The sequence below is a fragment of the Podarcis pityusensis genome (assembly GCF_964106645.2).
Source record: "Podarcis pityusensis genome assembly, chromosome: 2".
NCBI classification, from domain to species: domain Eukaryota; kingdom Metazoa; phylum Chordata; class Lepidosauria; order Squamata; family Lacertidae; genus Podarcis; species Podarcis pityusensis.
Window position 1 is genome coordinate 55,968,477 of NC_138029.1, and position 16,423 is coordinate 55,984,899.

General features: G+C 46.1%; 1 protein-coding gene across 8 annotated transcripts in view; it reads right to left on the reverse strand.

Moving 5' to 3' along the window:
- The window catches only part of ARHGAP26 (Rho GTPase activating protein 26), a 222,477-nt gene that overhangs the window by 14,297 nt on the left and 191,757 nt on the right, over nucleotides 1-16,423 (reverse strand). For 4 of the 8 annotated variants that reach the window (XM_080997149.1, XM_080997151.1, XM_080997158.1 and 1 more), the window contains 2 exons: nucleotides 2,442-2,513; nucleotides 402-512 (listed from right to left, as the gene is read on the reverse strand). The exons of 2 other annotated variants lie outside the window; for them this stretch is intronic. In XM_080997149.1, coding sequence (XP_080853275.1) covers nucleotides 402-512; nucleotides 2,442-2,513 — 183 coding nt within the window. The remainder of the gene's footprint in view (nucleotides 1-401; nucleotides 513-2,441; nucleotides 2,514-16,423) is intronic. 2 more of the 8 variants (XM_080997152.1, XM_080997153.1) reach the window with 1 other exon arrangement.

The window sequence follows — 16,423 nt, forward strand, 5'->3', positions numbered from 1 at the left end:
TTTTTTATCTGAAAATATTCATATTTGGGGAATGGAAATGAAAGCTTACCTACTGCAGAGATGGTTTTAGTGAGTATCAAGCAAGTCCAGCAATTTGGCAAATATAAAACAAAGTCAAACACAACTGAAGGGGATTTTCCAAAGCTGGGATAAGAAGAAAGCTAAGGTAGACAGTGCTTAGATCACTCAACCAATCACTCCTCTGGAGGTCATGGAATGTTTCAAAGTTTCCTTTCCTGATGCCTGACGGCAGTTGAGGGATTGTGACACTCTGGTAACTAAAACAAGCTGGGCCACAGTGAGGAAGCAACGCAGGGAAAAAGAAGCTTGTAAACGTAAAATATGATAGCAGCAGTGGCAACTTAATTGAGCAAAACAAAACCCTCAAACCTGCAACAGACCTGATGGGGGATGAGTCGCTGGACGTAGAGGAGGTGGGCATAGGGCTGGATGGTGCGGAGAACATAGGCCAGGACGGTGAAAGGGGTGACGTTGGACTTGGATTCTGAGGGCTGCAAGACAGAACCGGATAACTCATCAAGACACAGGAAACCACAACACAGACAGATACACACACACACTTAAGGTGCTTGGGAAATTTTCGTAGCATCAGAGGAAACTACAAAATGGAAATGTTGGGAACTCCGGAAAATTGCTACAAGACTGGAGCTTTGTTTATCCACATGCAAACACATGTGTGCACACAGCCACGCCTCCCCATTACACCTGGCTTGTCATTACCTGGCTGGCAAACTTGGCTCTTTGCCTCATTCAGTAATAGCATTCCAAACTACAGAGGCCACCTCACTGCACACAGCTGCTTACGTTTTCATATTTCCAAACAACTAACAACATTTCCAAACTACTAACGCCCACAACTTTTATTTCAGTTCGTTCTGGTGCTATGTGTGTGCATCGTGAAAAATGATACCCTGTTTACATTTAGGAGTAAATGAGCATGCTGGAAAGCCAAGTGAGCATGCTGTTAAAAGGATGGCAAGGAAGAAGTGCTAGTGCTGCCTCTTCCACTCCAAATGGAATGCCAGTAAGACAAGACAAAAACAAAACCCACCACCCTGCCCCACAATAAATCAGGTAGAAATGAAAAACTGAATTTCCACTGAGATGGTGTTAATACAAAGTACATTTAACATGCCCTCTGTCAGTAGCAATGAGCAGGCCTGTGTTGCTGACCTTGCTTCCCAAAGCTATGCACTGCTGCCAGTTACTGAGAGAAGGGGGAGCAAGGCAGCAGAGAGCTCGGCACGGTGCAGGCCCGGTGTCAAGATCACTTGATACTGTATCCCACTGCTGTACCCACACCATCCCAAGCTGCCTGCTACTTTGGTCCTCCCCCTCTCCCTCCTGGCAACCAGCAGTAGTACACTGTCTTCTTTGATTATCCAGTTTAGATAGGATAGTGGGCTTCTCATATAGAAGAAAAGAGGCACATATTTGAGTACAATTTCTAAATACAATTATCACTTCAGTACACAGCTCAGCAAATTTCTCTACCACCGGCCCTAAAGGATCTTTTTTGGCTCCCAGTACTTTTCTGAGCACAATTCAAAGTGTTGGTGCTGACCTTTAAAGCCTAAACAGCCTCGGCCAGTATACCTGAAGGAGCGTCTCCATCTCCATCATTCTGCCCGGACACTGAGGTCCAGCGCTGAGGGCCTTCTGGTGGTTCCCTCACTGCGAGAAGTGAGGTTACAGAGAGCCTTCTCGGTAGTGGCACCCGCCCTGTGGAATGCTATCCCATCAGACATCAAGGAGATAAATAACTACCTGACTTTTAGAAGATGTCTGAAGGCAGCACCTTTTAATGTTTGATGTCTCACTATGTTTTGTTGGGAGCTGCCCAGAGTGGCTGGGGCAACCCAGTCAGATGGGCGGGGTATTATAATTATAATTACCACTAGAAACCTAGTTTAGGAGGTTCCAATAAGGACCAATCTACTACAGCACCATCAGTTTGCAGTTGAGGATAATATGGGTAACATCCAAGTAACTAAGACTGCTTGTCACTAATGGCCAGAATGTTGTGAAGAAATGTTTGAAGTCCCCTTCCCTCAAACATATGACCCCACTTTTGGAGGGGTTGGGTTTGAATACCTGGTTCTGGTTGAAGAGCAGCATCAATGGGTTAGTTTCTTGTCATTCATTCAATTTGGATTTCAGAATTTCGTAAAGACTGCTGCACATGCTCAGTATGATCTTAATATGGCTTCCTGCTGCTGCTACTCATTTGTGCTATCTTTTTTCCTTGCAGGTAAACCATACACAGGGGACAATTATGTACAATAACACACCATTTATTTTTATTCTATGGAAAACACACCAGTTAAATTGTAGCTTGTATATGGGCCTTGCGAATTCCCTGCTGAGGGACACATGGATAAACAGATCAATTAGAAACATCATGCCAGAAAAAGGCAAACCTGGCTTCCACCTTTTCAGGATGAAGAGATGTGTGAAAAGTTTGTGAAAGGTGAAAGTAGGGAACATTTTTCCTTTAAATAAAAGGGAATAAATAAAAGGTTTAAAAAAATGCTCAGAAATGTTATCTTTCACACATACACTGTACCATCCATTCCGCATGCCCTATGTATATTTCTTTTCAGTGTGTGTGTGTGTGTGTGTGTGTGTGTGTATGTGTATGTGTGTGTGTGTGTATATATATATATATATATATATATGAGAAAGTATACTGAATGGTCTTCTATTACTGGAGCTGCATAAACAGCTTTTTTTCAGTCAGTCCATTTTGACAAGATTTGTATGAAGATTCTCCTTACTTGGAGTTGAATGGAACTATGAAACTGGTCTTGCTTTTTGTCAGGGAACTGCCATCGGAAGGAAGGGAAGTGAAAGGGCTCACACAGGTTGGGAGAGACTCAGCAGCTGAAGAGGGAACCAGTAGGGGGAGAGGAGCTGAGCTGAGGGAAAGGGAGCTGGAGGGATGGCTCAGAGACACTTCCAGCGAAAACAGTGGGGAGGTTTCAGGACCTCCTGTAGGGACACCCACTCCTCGCCGGAAACTGTCACGCAGAGAGTCCAGAAGACGTGTTTCCGTTAAGGAGCTTTTATGTTGGAAGCGATTCCGAAAGCAACCACTGTCGGAATCTGCCAGCGACTGACGGAGCCATGTTTAAGGGGCTCCGTTACAGACAGAGGTTTGCAAACTTGACCAAACTCTGAGGGACTAGGATTTTACACACAAGCAGCTCATCGTCCCCTCACAGCATTCCGACAGTCTTCGTGAGCAGCTTGTGCAGGAGAAGGCATCATGAGCAACCCAGCCGGAACCGGAGAAGCAGGAGCTGGAGCGGGTCCAAGCCTGGAAGAAAGGTACCGGGTGTTGGAGGTCCAGCTAGCGCTGCAGACGGCGAGGCTTGAGGAGAGGAGGGCTCAGGATGCAGACAAAAAGGGGAAAGACACCCAGCTCGTCAGAAAGGTACCAGGATTGGTGCAGAAGTTTGGGGGGGAGCCCAAAGACTATCATGGCTTTCGGACAGAGATGCAATATGCCCTCAATCTGCAGTTTGATGAATTCCCTGACGAGGAATCACGAGTGGCTTTCGTGATTGGGCATCTTGAAAAGGGGGCGAGAGACTGGGTTAGACCCCTGATGGCAGCGAATAGTGACGTCCTAAAGGACACGATGAAGTTCTTTCGCGCCATGGATCTGATGTTTTCCAGCGATATTGAACAGGGAGTGGTCCGCAGACAGTTAATGGCTTGCAAACAGGGGAGCCGATCTGTCCGTGAGTACTGGACTGAGTTCACCATGTTGATCCATAAATTGGGGTGGGATCTATCGGCGGAACCCATTCAAATGCTCTTTGAAGAAGGGCTTTCTTCGGCTGTGAAAGACGAACTTTCCCGGGCGCCCAGGGCGGAGTCTATGGACCAGCTGACCAAATCAGCGCTGACCATAGGAGCGCGCCAGGAGGCGAGAGCATTGGAGAGGCGGGAAGGGAAGGGGGAACGTTGGAAGGAGTTCCGCATTCCAGACATTCCAGAGCCAACTTTCCCGCCGGCAGAGCCGATGGAAATCGGAACAGCGCGCGCGCGCGCAGTTTCAAAGCCCAGTGAGGGGGGAAAGAAGGAGGGAAAAGGCGCCCGGAAATGCTATCTCTGCCAACAGCCAGGTCACTTTGCCAGAGTCTGCCCCCAGAGGAAGGAATGGCAAGGGATGGTAGGAGCTGTGGAGGGAAGAGAGGAAGAAATACCGAAGCAAGTAAAAGCCAACGCCTGGCTGCCACCGTCGGGGCACAGCAGCCAGGCCAAAGAGCAGTGAAAGTGCCCACGCCAGAACCTCCTAAACCCGCCCTAGTGATAGAAGTGGCGCTAGAGCTGCCAAACGGACACCCTCTAAAGATAAAGGCGCTGTTGGACTCAGGCAGCTCCTGCAATTTCATGAGCAAAGAGTTTGCAGCTGAACACCAGATACAGACGATCCCTTTAAGCAACCCCCTGCAGGTGACCACGATCGATGGCAGGGAGCTGTTGGGAGGAGAAGTCAGCTGGCAGACCGTCCCAATGATAATGAAGGTGGCAAGGCACACCGAACTGATAGCGTTTAATGTGGCCACCTTGGGAGGAGCTCCCATTATATTGGGGATGAGCTGGCTAGCGTTACATGATCCGCTGGTGGGCTGGCATCAGAGAGTGGTTTCTTTTGGTTCAGCACATTGCTTAGAACACTGCAAAGAGGGAAAGGGTTTGGCAGGGGCCCAAGCCACCCTAGCAGGGACTGAAGTAACGGAGAACGTGAAGGTACCACGACAATACGCAGATCTCCGCGACGTCTTCAGCGAAAGGGAAGCTGACCAACTACCCCCGCATAGACCCTTTGACTGTCAAATCAATTTACTCCCTGGGGCACAGCTCCCTGTAGGCAAGCTGTACGCCATGTCAGACAGAGAGATGCAGGAGCTAAGAGAGTTCATTGACAAGAACCTGAAGAGAGGGTTCATCAGAGAGTCCAGGGCGGTGGGGGGCAGCCCAGTGTTTTTTGTGGATAAAAAAAACACGAACAAGCCGAGGCTTGTGTGTGACTTCAGGGCCTTAAATGCAGTGTCAGAACCAGTGGCTTTCCCTATGCCCAGGATTGACGACATTTTGACAAGGGTCAGGAAGGGAAAGATTTTTACTAAACTGGACCTAAGGGGGGCGTACAACCTGATACGAATAAGGAAGGGGGATGAATGGAAAACCACCATGTTCACCCCTTTGGGGGCATTTGAATATTTAGTTATGCCCTTCGGCCTACAAGGAGGCTCCGCGTGCTTTCAATCGTTTATGAACCACGTCCTGGGGCCTTTGCTTTACAAGAATTGTGTGGCCTTCTTAGACGACGTGTTGGTGTATTCTGAGAATGAGGAGCAGCATGTGAGAGACGTCAGAGAAGTGTTGAGCAGGCTGCAAGCCAACCAGCTGTGGGTGAAACTGGAGAAGTGTCAGTTTCATACCAAGGAGGTGGAATTCCTGGGGTATCGCCTGTCAGACAAGGGATTGGCCATGGATCCCGGCAAGGTCCAGGCGGTGCTGGAATGGAAAACACCCAAAACAAGGAAGGATGTGCAGAGGTTCCTAGGATTTGGGAACTTCTATCGTAAGTTCATCCGAAACTTTGCCCACCTGACGGCGCCCATTACGGACTGTCTCAGCAGTAAGAAGAAGTTCGTTTGGACTGAGGAGGCGGAGCGAGCATTTGAGGAACTAAAAAGGGCCTTCGCCTCGGAACAACAACTCCTGCATGTGGATTTACAAAAACCGATGAGAGTGGAAACTGACGCATCAGACAGAGCGATTGGGGCGGTGCTTCTGCAGCCAGGGAAGGAGGAGTCAGAGTGGAGACCGTGTGCCTTTTTTTCGCGAAAGCTGAACAAATCCGAGAGGAACTACACGGTGTATGACCGAGAACTACTAGCCATTCATGAGGCGTTCCGGAGATGGAGGCACCTGCTAATTGGCGCACAACATAAGGTGCAAGTGTGCACTGACCACAAGAACCTAGAGTATTGGAGGACGGCACGAGTGCTCAACCAACGGCAAGTGAGATGGGCCCAGGAGTTCTCCAAATTTAACTTTGAGATTTGTTACGTGCCAGGCCCAGAGAACATTAGGGCGGACGCTCTCTCACGCAAACCTGAATATTTGGAGGGGGAGGGAGCACCCGAAGAGAGACATGTCATTCCAGAGGACCGCTGGGTGTGTGGGGCGGCATTGGTGGGACAAAGAGAACTGGTAGAGGAAACAGAGAATGATGAATACGCCCAGAATAAGCTCAGAGGTCTTAGGGGTGAGGGAGAGGAACCAGGGGGTTTCGAGGAAAGAAATGGAGCTTTGTATTACAAAGGGGCACTGTATATCCCTGAAGGAGACTTAAGGGGGAGGGTACTCAAGCAGTTGCACGACAGCCCCACGGCGGGGCATTTTGGACAACACAAAACCATGTGGTTGGTCACCAGGGAATTTTGGTGGCCTAAGGTGAGGGAAGATGTACGGGAGTATGTAAGAGGGTGTGAGCAATGCCAGCGAGCCAAAGGGGAGAGGCGGGCACCGGCGGGGCTATTAGAACCCTTACCAACCCCAGAACGACCTTGGGAGGCAGTGTCGATAGATTTTATGACTGATCTGCCGAAGTCCAAGGGGAAAACAGCCATCATGGTGGTGGTAGACCTACTAACAAAGATGTGCCACTTTGTAGCCTGCTCGCATGCAGTCACGGCGGAAGAGACAGCGAAGTTATTTGTAGAACACATTTTTAGGTTGCACGGGGTGCCATTGAGGGTGGTCTCAGACCGAGGAAAACAATTTACTTCCAGGTTCTGGAGGAAGCTCATGAGCTTACTGCAGGTGGAGGTCAACTTTTCGACTGCCCGGCACCCTGAAACCAACGGGCAGGCGGAAAGAGCAAACGGGGTCCTCCAGCAATACCTGAGGTGTTATGTCAATGACAGAGAGAATGACTGGGTAGAAAAGTTGGCGCTGGCGGAATTTGCCTACAACAATGCCGAGAATGTGTCCACAGGGATGAGCCCCTTCTTGGCTAATTATGGGTGTCATCCCAGGGCTTTCCCAGGGGGAGAAGGGGAGAGATGGGGTGTCCCGGCAGCCGAGCATTTTGTAGAAGAAATGGAAGCAATCCATCGTCAGCTCCAACTCAACTTAGAAAGGGCGAAGGAAGAATACAAGAGGCAGGCAGACAAGAACCGAAGGGAAGGTGAAACCATAAGGGTGGGAGATAGGGTGTGGCTGTCAACCCAAGGGTTGCCGTTCAAAGGAGGTTGTAAGAAATTAAGACCCAGGAGATTGGGTCCCTTTGAGGTCATTCAACAGGTCAACCCAGTGGCTTTCAGGCTCCGGTTACCCAACCACATGAAACTGCACCCAGTATTTCACAGGTCGTTACTGTCACCGTATGAGGGGGGACGAGAAGGGATGGCCACTCGGGGACCGGTCATAGAAGAAAGGGAATGCAGCAGCCATGTGGCAGAAATCCTCGACGCCAGATGGAAGGGGGATCAGGTGGAGTATTTGGTAGCGTGGGAAGGAGAACCGGAGTCAGAAAACACTTGGGTAATGGCAGAAGATATCAATGACGAGGTATTGATAGAAACGTTCCATCAAAGGTTCCCAAGGAAACCTCAGCCTGTGGAGAGGTTCCGGAGGGAATACTTTGGGACCACCGATGAGGAGGAGGAGTTGGAAGGATTCTCGGAATCGGAAGGGGAAGGGGAGATGGACTCTGAGGAGGAGGAGTACTTCGAGACCAGGAACCGCAACAGGTGGAGAGAAGTGTTCGGGACATCGGAAGATGAAGGAAGTTCATTCCGGGGTTTTGCCTCCTCACCGCCCGTAGAGGAGGGGGCGAGAGGGGATGAAGGGGGCCCTGGAGGGGAGGTGGATGTCAGGGAACTGCCATCGGAAGGAAGGGAAGTGAAAGGGCTCACACAGGTTGGGAGAGACTCAGCAGCTGAAGAGGGAACCAGTAGGGGGAGAGGAGCTGAGCTGAGGGAAAGGGAGCTGGAGGGATGGCTCAGAGACACTTCCAGCGAAAACAGTGGGGAGGTTTCAGGACCTCCTGTAGGGACACCCACTCCTCGCCGGAAACTGTCACGCAGAGAGTCCAGAAGACGTGTTTCCGTTAAGGAGCTTTTATGTTGGAAGCGATTCCGAAAGCAACCACTGTCGGAATCTGCCAGCGACTGACGGAGCCATGTTTAAGGGGCTCCGTTACAGACAGAGGTTTGCAAACTTGACCAAACTCTGAGGGACTAGGATTTTACACACAAGCAGCTCATCGTCCCCTCACACTTTTCTGGCCAGAATTACTCATGGGTGTGGTTTTCTTGCAAAGGCGAAAAAAGTAACACAAAATGGAAGGAACTGTATATGCCTCATTCTGAAATTAACTGCAGAAATTCTCAAAGAGAATCAGGTGTTAACCGGTGCTGAACATGGGAAAATGGAGAGCTGTCTAACACCAAGTCAGATCATTAGCCCGCCGAGAACAGCATGGAGTGTCAGAAGCTTTCCAGCGTTTCTTCACAGTGGTTTTCTCCAGCCTGACCTGGCAATGCTGGGGATTAGACCTGCATGTGAAGCCTGTCCTCTACCAATGCATGTGGCTAGCCCTTCTCCGGGTGCATGGAGAAGTGAATATGAATAAGAAAAATATATTTACTCCTTAGGCTAGTGGCCTTCCAACATACAAAGAGATGTTTTGTTGCTTCTTGAAAATATGTTTGCTTTATTGACAGTAAATCAGGCACCAACATAATATCTTGAGTTCTTTAGTTATCAGTATTATTTAAGCTCTTTGATTTTACTCACATAATGTGGGATTGGTTTACAGCACATACTGGTAGAGTGAATAAGCTCCTACAAGGAAGAGAACACAGTATTTTCTTTCACTGTTAGAACTGAAGACAGAGATTGTGCACTGTACTGAATTCAGATAATTTTACAGTGTTGCTACATATTTGTGGTTTATAATCATAGAATCATAGAATCATAGAGTTGGAAGAGACCACAAGGGCCATCGAGTCCAACCCCCTGCCAAGCAGGAAACACCATCAGAGCACTCCTGACATATGGTTGTCAAGCCTCTGCTTAAAGACCTCCAAAGAAGGAGACTCCACCACACTTCTTGGCAGCAAATTCCACTGTCGAACAGCTCTTACTGTCAGGAAGTTCTTCCTAATGTTTAGGTGGAATCTTCTTTCTTGTAGTTTGGATCCATTGCTCTGTGTCCGCTTCTCTGGAGCAGCAGAAAACAACATTTCTCCCTCCTCTATGTGACATCCTTTTATATATTTGAACATGGCTATCATATCACCCCTTAACCTCCTCTTCTCCAGGCTAAACAATGCCCAGCTCCCTTAGCCGTTCCTCATAAGGCATCGTTTCCAGGCCTTTGACCATTTTGGTTGCCCTCCTCTGGACACGTTCCAGTTTGTCAGTGTCCTTCTTGAACTGTGGTGCCCAGAACTGGACACAGTACTCCAGGTGAGGTCTGACCAGAGCAGAATACAGTGGCACTGTTACTTCCCTTGATCTAGATGCTATACTCCTATTGATGAGGCCCAGAATTGCATTGGCTTTTTTAGCTGCCGCATCACACTGTTGGCTCATGTCAAGTTTGTGGTCAACCAAGACTCCTAGATCCTTTTCACATGTACTGCTCTCAAGCCAGGTGTCACCCATCTTGTATTTGTGCCTCTCATTTTTTTTTGCCCAAGTGCAATACTTTACATTTCTCCCTGTTAAAATTCATCTTGTTTGTTTTGGCCCAGTTCTCTAATCTGTCAAGGTCGTTTTGAAGTGTGATCCTGTCCTCTGGGGTGTTAGCCACCCCTCCTAGTTTGGTGTCATCTGCAAATTTGATCAGGATGCCCTTGAGTCCATCATCCAAGTCGTTGATAAAGATGTTGAATAAGACCGGGCCCAAGACAGAACCCTGTGGCACCCCACTAGTCACTCTTCTCCAGGATGAAGAGGAACCATTGATGAGCACCCTTTGGGTTCAGTCAGTCAGCCAGTTACAAATCCACTGAGTGGTAGCATAGTCAAGACCGCATTTTACCAGCTTCTTTACAAGAATATCATGGGGCACCTTGTCAAATGCCTTGCTGAAATCAAGGTAGGCTACATCCACTGCGTTCCCCTCATCTACCAGGCTTGTAATTCTGTCAAAAAACGAGATCAGGTTAGTCTGACATGACTTATTTTTCAGAAATCCATGCTGACTATTGGTGATCACAGCATTCCTTTCTAGGTGCTCACAGACTGTTTGCTTAATGATCTGCTCCAGAATCTTCCCTGGTATTGATGTCAGACTGACTGGGCGGTAATTATTTGGGTCCTCTCTTTTCCCCTTTTTGAAAATAGGGACAACATTTGCCCTCCTCCAGTCTGCCGGGACTTCGCCTGTTCTCCAGGAATTCTCAAAGATGACTGCCAGTGGTTCCGAGATCACATCTGCCAGTTCTTTTAATACTCTTGGATGCAGTTCATCTGGCCCTGGAGACTTGAATACATCTAGACTAGCCAAGTATTCTTGTACTATCTCCTTAGGTATTCTGGGCTGTGTTTCCTCTGCTGAATCATTTGCTCTAAATTCTTCAGGTCGGGCATTGTTTTCTTTATCGGAGAAGACTGAGGCAAAGAAGGCATTGAGGAGTTCAGCCCTTTCTGTGTCCCCTGTTTGCATTTCACCATCTTCTCCTCTGAGTGACCCCACTGTTTCTTTGTTCTTCCTTTTGCTACGAACATACCCATAAAAGCATTTTTTGTTGCTTTTAACCTCTCTAGCAAGCCTGAGTTCATTCTGTGCTTTAGCTTTTCTGACTTTATGTCTACACGTGCTGGCTATTTGTTTGAATTCCTCTTTGGTGGTTTCCCCCCTTTTCCATTTTTTGTACACATCCTTTTTTAATCTTAACTCAGTTAAAAGTTCTTTAGATAGCCACCCTGGCTTCTTTAGGCACCTTCCATGTTTCCGTCTCATTGGTATTGCCTGAAGTTGTGCTTTTACTATCTCCCTCTTAACAAACTCCCAGCCATCATGAACTCCCTTTCCTTTTAGTAGTACTGTCCATGGGATCTCACCCAGCACTTCCCTAAGTTTTATGAAGTCGGCTTTCTTTAAAGTCAAGAAATTGAGTCCTAGTATGCTTGGCTGCTCCTTTCCGCTGTATAGTAAACTTCAGAAGAGCATGATCACTCGTGCCTAATGATCCTTCCACTTCTACCCCACTAACCAGGTCATCAACATTGGTTAGGACCAGATCTAAAATGTCTGTTCCTCTTGTTGCTTCTCCCACTTTCTGGACAATGAAGTTGTCTGCAAGGCCAGTGAGGAATCTGTTTGACCTTATGCTCTTGGCTGAGTTTGACATCCAACAAATATCCGGGTAATTGAAGTCCCCCATTACTACTATCTCCCTTCCTTTTGCATGCTTGGCCATCTGTTCCAGGAAGGCATCATCTATGTCCTCCGTTTGGCTTGGGGATCTATAGTAAACTCCCACAATGAGGTCACTGTTATTCTTCTCTCCCTTAATTTTGACCCAAATGCTCTCACTTTGGCTTTGAGGTTCTAAATCTTGGATCTCTTCACAGGTATACACATCCCTGACATATAGCGCCACTCCTCCTCCTTTCTTGTCTGGTCTGTTTCTCTGAATTAGATTGTATCCCTCCATTATTACATTCCAATCGTGGTACTTATCCCACCAGGTTTCAGTGATGCCTATTATGTCATATTTAGTTTGCTGTACCAAGAGCTCAAGCTCATCTTGCTTATTTCCCATGCTTTGCGTGTTAGTGTACAGACATTGAAGTCCATTAATCATTCCCCCGTGACTCTTATTTAAGGATTTTTTCCTCCCACCACTAGGTCTGCGTGCTGTTTGCTCCATTTGGTCTATGACATTTGGATGATCATCTTCATCAACTGAAAGACTCCTACCTTCAGGAGCACTGTCTCCCTCCCCCACATTAGTCAGTTTAAAGCCCTCCTGATGAGGTTTCTGAGATTTTTGGCAAAAACATTCCTCCCAACCGTTGTGAGGTGCAGCCCATCGCTTGCCAGAAGTCCATCTTCAAGAAACTGCAGTCCGTGATCTAAGAATCCAAACTGTTCCTGTTTACACCATTTGCGAAGCCAGCTGTTCACTTCCACTATTTTTCCCTCTCTCCCTGGGCCACGTCGTTCAACTGGGAGGACAGATGAGATGACAATTTGTGCATTTAATTGCTTCAATTTCCTGCCCAGAGCCTCGTAGTCTCTTCTGGAGGCTATTGCTTGCAGTGTCATTGGTTCCCACATGAACCAAGAGGAGGGGGTATTTGTCAGTGGGTTTTATGATTCGTTGCAGTCGTTCAGTTACATCTTGGATCTTAGCCCCGGGGAGACAGCACACTTCCCGAGACATCTTGTCAGGCCCACAGATCACTGCTTCTGTTCCCCTCAGTAGGGAGTCCCCTATCACCACTACACGCCTCCTCTTAGGTTTGGTCGGGGTTCTTCCGTGAGCTGTCCGTTCCAAGGTCGCCTGCACATTCCCTGAGGACTGACTTTGCTGCTCGTCTTCATATACCTAATCCTAGAGCTCTAACAGGAAAAAAAAGAGTTGGGAAAGGAGGCAAAAAAGCTTGTTGTTGTGCTGTTGAAGATCTACCAAATAATCTGACCTGGGCAATTAGAAACCTTTTTTACCAAATTTGGGGAAGCTAGCACTCCAAATCACTGGTTGACACATATACTTCCCCAACCTAGAGCCCTCTCATCAGCTCCAGATAGTGATCATAGTATCAGTTCATAGGTGTTTGAGCTGGAAGGTCTTTCTCCACAAAACGGTTTGTGCATTTTCCATATGGATATTCAAGTGCAGCAGGAATGGGAATCTGTGGCCCTACGAGTGCCATTGGCCAACAATTCCCATCATCCTCAGGCAGCATGGCTGTTTGTTAGAGAAAACTGAGTACTTAGTTCCAATCCCTGGAGGGCACAAAGTTGGTGAAGGCTAGTCGAATATCTAAGTTTCACTACAGGTTTGCAAGGAAGATATGTGCCATAGTGTGAAGATGGAGGAAGTGTTTTCCCCTCCCAAATGCCACAAAGGCATTAGATCAGAGTTAACCTTCTAGTAGTTCTAGCCGGCTGTGTTGAGAAAGCTACCAGGAAGTTAAGTTTATGAGAAGTCAGCACTGCAAAGCACATATTAAAGCAATAATTTAAGGTGCACTTCCAGTTGATTATTGTCACCAGCTGATAATAAATTTAAGCAAGTTTATTTAAAAAAACACAAATGACTCAAACAGAAATTTACAAATATTGCACATCCCTGTTAACAGAGGCCAGAAACTGCAGTCTTTTGCTTATCACAGCTTTTGGTTTGGCCTGTATTCAAATACATCGCTGTGAAAGCAGTATGTAAATATGCACAGAAAGCTTAGCTATTTAATTCTGAATAATGTTTAACCGACAAAATTATTATCTCAGGAAAATATACAGTTACTTAGAAACATGTTATGGTTAAAGGATATAATTAAGATCTTTCCCCCCTTTTCAAACCCTTGGATTTTTCTACTGTACAGAATCATTACAGTGGTGCCTCGCAAGACGAAATTAATCCGTTCCGCGAGAGTCTTCGTCTAGCGGTTTTTTCGTCTTGCGAAGCAACCCTATTAGCGGCTTAACGGATTAGCGCTATTAGCGGTTTAGCGGCTATTAAAGGCTTAAAGGCTTAGCGGATTAGCTGCTAAAAGGCTATTAAAGGCTATTAAAGGCTTAGCGGATTAGATAAAGGGGGGGGAAAGCGAAAAAAAAATCTCAAGACTCGCAAGACATTTTCGTCTTGCGAAGCAAGCCCATAGGGAAATTCGTCCTGCGAAGCAACTCAAAAACGGAAAACCCTTTCGTCTAGTGGGTTTTCCGTCTTGCGAGGCATTCGTCTTGCGGGGCACCACTGTATTACATTGAGGGAATAATGCGACTTTCTGTATACACAGAGCACACCCACACATTCACACATTACCATTCAGCCAACTTTCCTTCTGTACATGAAGATCAGCGACCAAACCAATGCTGGAATTCTCATTTAGTCACAGTAAGGGCTGCTTCTTACTCTATGGTAACTAAAATTGCATCCAGATGCTAAGCAGGACACATGTACCAGATTTCTAAGAAAACGAGTCTCCAACGTATCTCCACATCACCACAAGCACTCACTAGGTGTGCCAGTTGATTACAAGCCATTCACTGAGAACCAAATCTGGATGGGAAGCCTAATCCTTAGGAAGATGGTTGCAGATATGTCTAGGTCAGGCCTACTTACCTTCACTGCATGTTGGCTTTTTGACTGTTAAAATGTGTCTCAATACCCAACTATTATACATTTTTTCATTGCTGTTTTCTTTTTCAGTGCAATTTCCCTCCTCTTGTTTTGTCCTCACAGGCATCGGCCTCATTTGTGACAAGCTGCCATTTAATCGTAGTGGCTATGATGACCTTAATGGTGTGATCACTTCAGGAGTGCTTGTAAACACAATCCAAGGGGATCCAACTGAATTGAATGGCAGTGTGGGCAAATGAGCCTAATGACTGCACAAACAAAGAAGAAACAAAATGGTTATCGAGCATGGAGCACAAAATGCTAGAAAACAAATGCTAGATATGCTGATGACTTTTTCAGTAATGTGTGGCTACATCCAATCAGATGTACTGTCTCTTAAGCAAATGTATGATTTAATTTATACCATGCCCCACCTCCCCAAAAAGCCCAGTAATTATAAACATTAAAAGATATAATTCGGTATAGCCCCAGATTCATCCATGTGGTCTCCCAAAGGTGGCTGCAAAGTTTATTTACTTGCACTGGAAACCCATTCCCCCCAAATTTGGTAACACTTGGGAGTAAAATTCAAAGACTGATTTCCCAAGAGCTTCAAATGAAGCTAGAATTTTGTCCATAGTTTTCTACAAAATACTTGCAATGTAAGTAATGGCATTGCTTCACTCCCAACTGCCCAGGCATCATTTTGCTTGCATTTCTTAAGAACTGGAAGCCAATGTGTTGCCATTGTTCCCAATTTTACATCAGATTCATGTGTCCTACATTGGAGTCCAAAAAAAAGAAAAGACAAGAAATACACTGTGGGTCGTGTATAAGGAGCTGGTGGCTTCATTCCAATTTTCTTGTGGGAAAATATCCCCATCATAAGAATCAACATCATAATTTGGCACAAAGACAACATTCTTGACCAGATTAGAACAGTTTTTAATGGAGGTCAGTTGTTGTGAGTTTTGTTTTTGTTTTTTGGGCTGCAACTGTCTGGGTTTATTCTAGGCAGCCTTAATATTCGTTTTATAAAAATATAATGTAGACAAAAGGAAGTGGGGGGATAATTTTCACAAACACTTAATATGAAGGGGTGGCAAAAATATTTCCCCAAATGTCTACCTTTTTTGTTTCTTACAGAAAGTCTTCACAGTCCCAATATACTGCTGCTGTGGTTTGAACAAACAAGTTAACCACAACCAGAAAGATTTAGTGATATGACAACAATACAAAAGGAAAACAAAGCTAACGCAGAGTGAGGGCCATCCCTAGTCCAAATACATCTTCCTCATTCTGAATTAGCTTTGTTCACAGTTGCATAAGGAAAAAGCCAAATCTAGTTGCTACAGGAATACACACAGCAGAAGCTAAATGGACCGCAAGACTTTCTCTCTAAACTGGCACCACAGCACCACCACCTGAACAGCAAGCATCAGGGAGAAAAGTCTCTGTGTTTGAGTGTGTGCATGGGGGCGGGGGGAAAGCATGGCCTTGTTGTCAACAGCTTCTGCCTCAGTGGTTTTGTTCAGCTGCAGATTATATTTTAACATGGAACTTTTATTGCATTTTTATGCTTTATTTTTACCAGTAAAGTTTTTTGATGTTCAAAAGGATATTGTTTCATTGCTAATTATACCGCTTTAAATGTGGATCTTGACTGAATTTTGCAAATTTGATTTTCATTTGCAATGTTTTGATATTTTATAATCCTGTGTTTATGACGCCTTAAGTTCTGCTGCAGTCTGCATAGAGATATTTCCAAAAATATAAATCAGTATAGAAATTATATCTAAATATAACTGTGGTTTATGGGATGGGGAGTCTTTGTGGCCTACAGATAAGGCTTAGAAGAGGAGGCCATTTAAGCTCAGTCTTAGTTAAAACAAAGTAGAGCGCATTTATTTCTAAACTGTTGCCTCACAGAACAATGTAAAACTGTAGCAGTGTATATTTATGAGAAGTGAGCAAAGTGGAAAAAAATAACAATTCCCTCCAACAAAATGAGACATTGACTCCTGCCCAGGATCCTTTGCTTTGTGATGTGTATGTACGAGACAGTCATA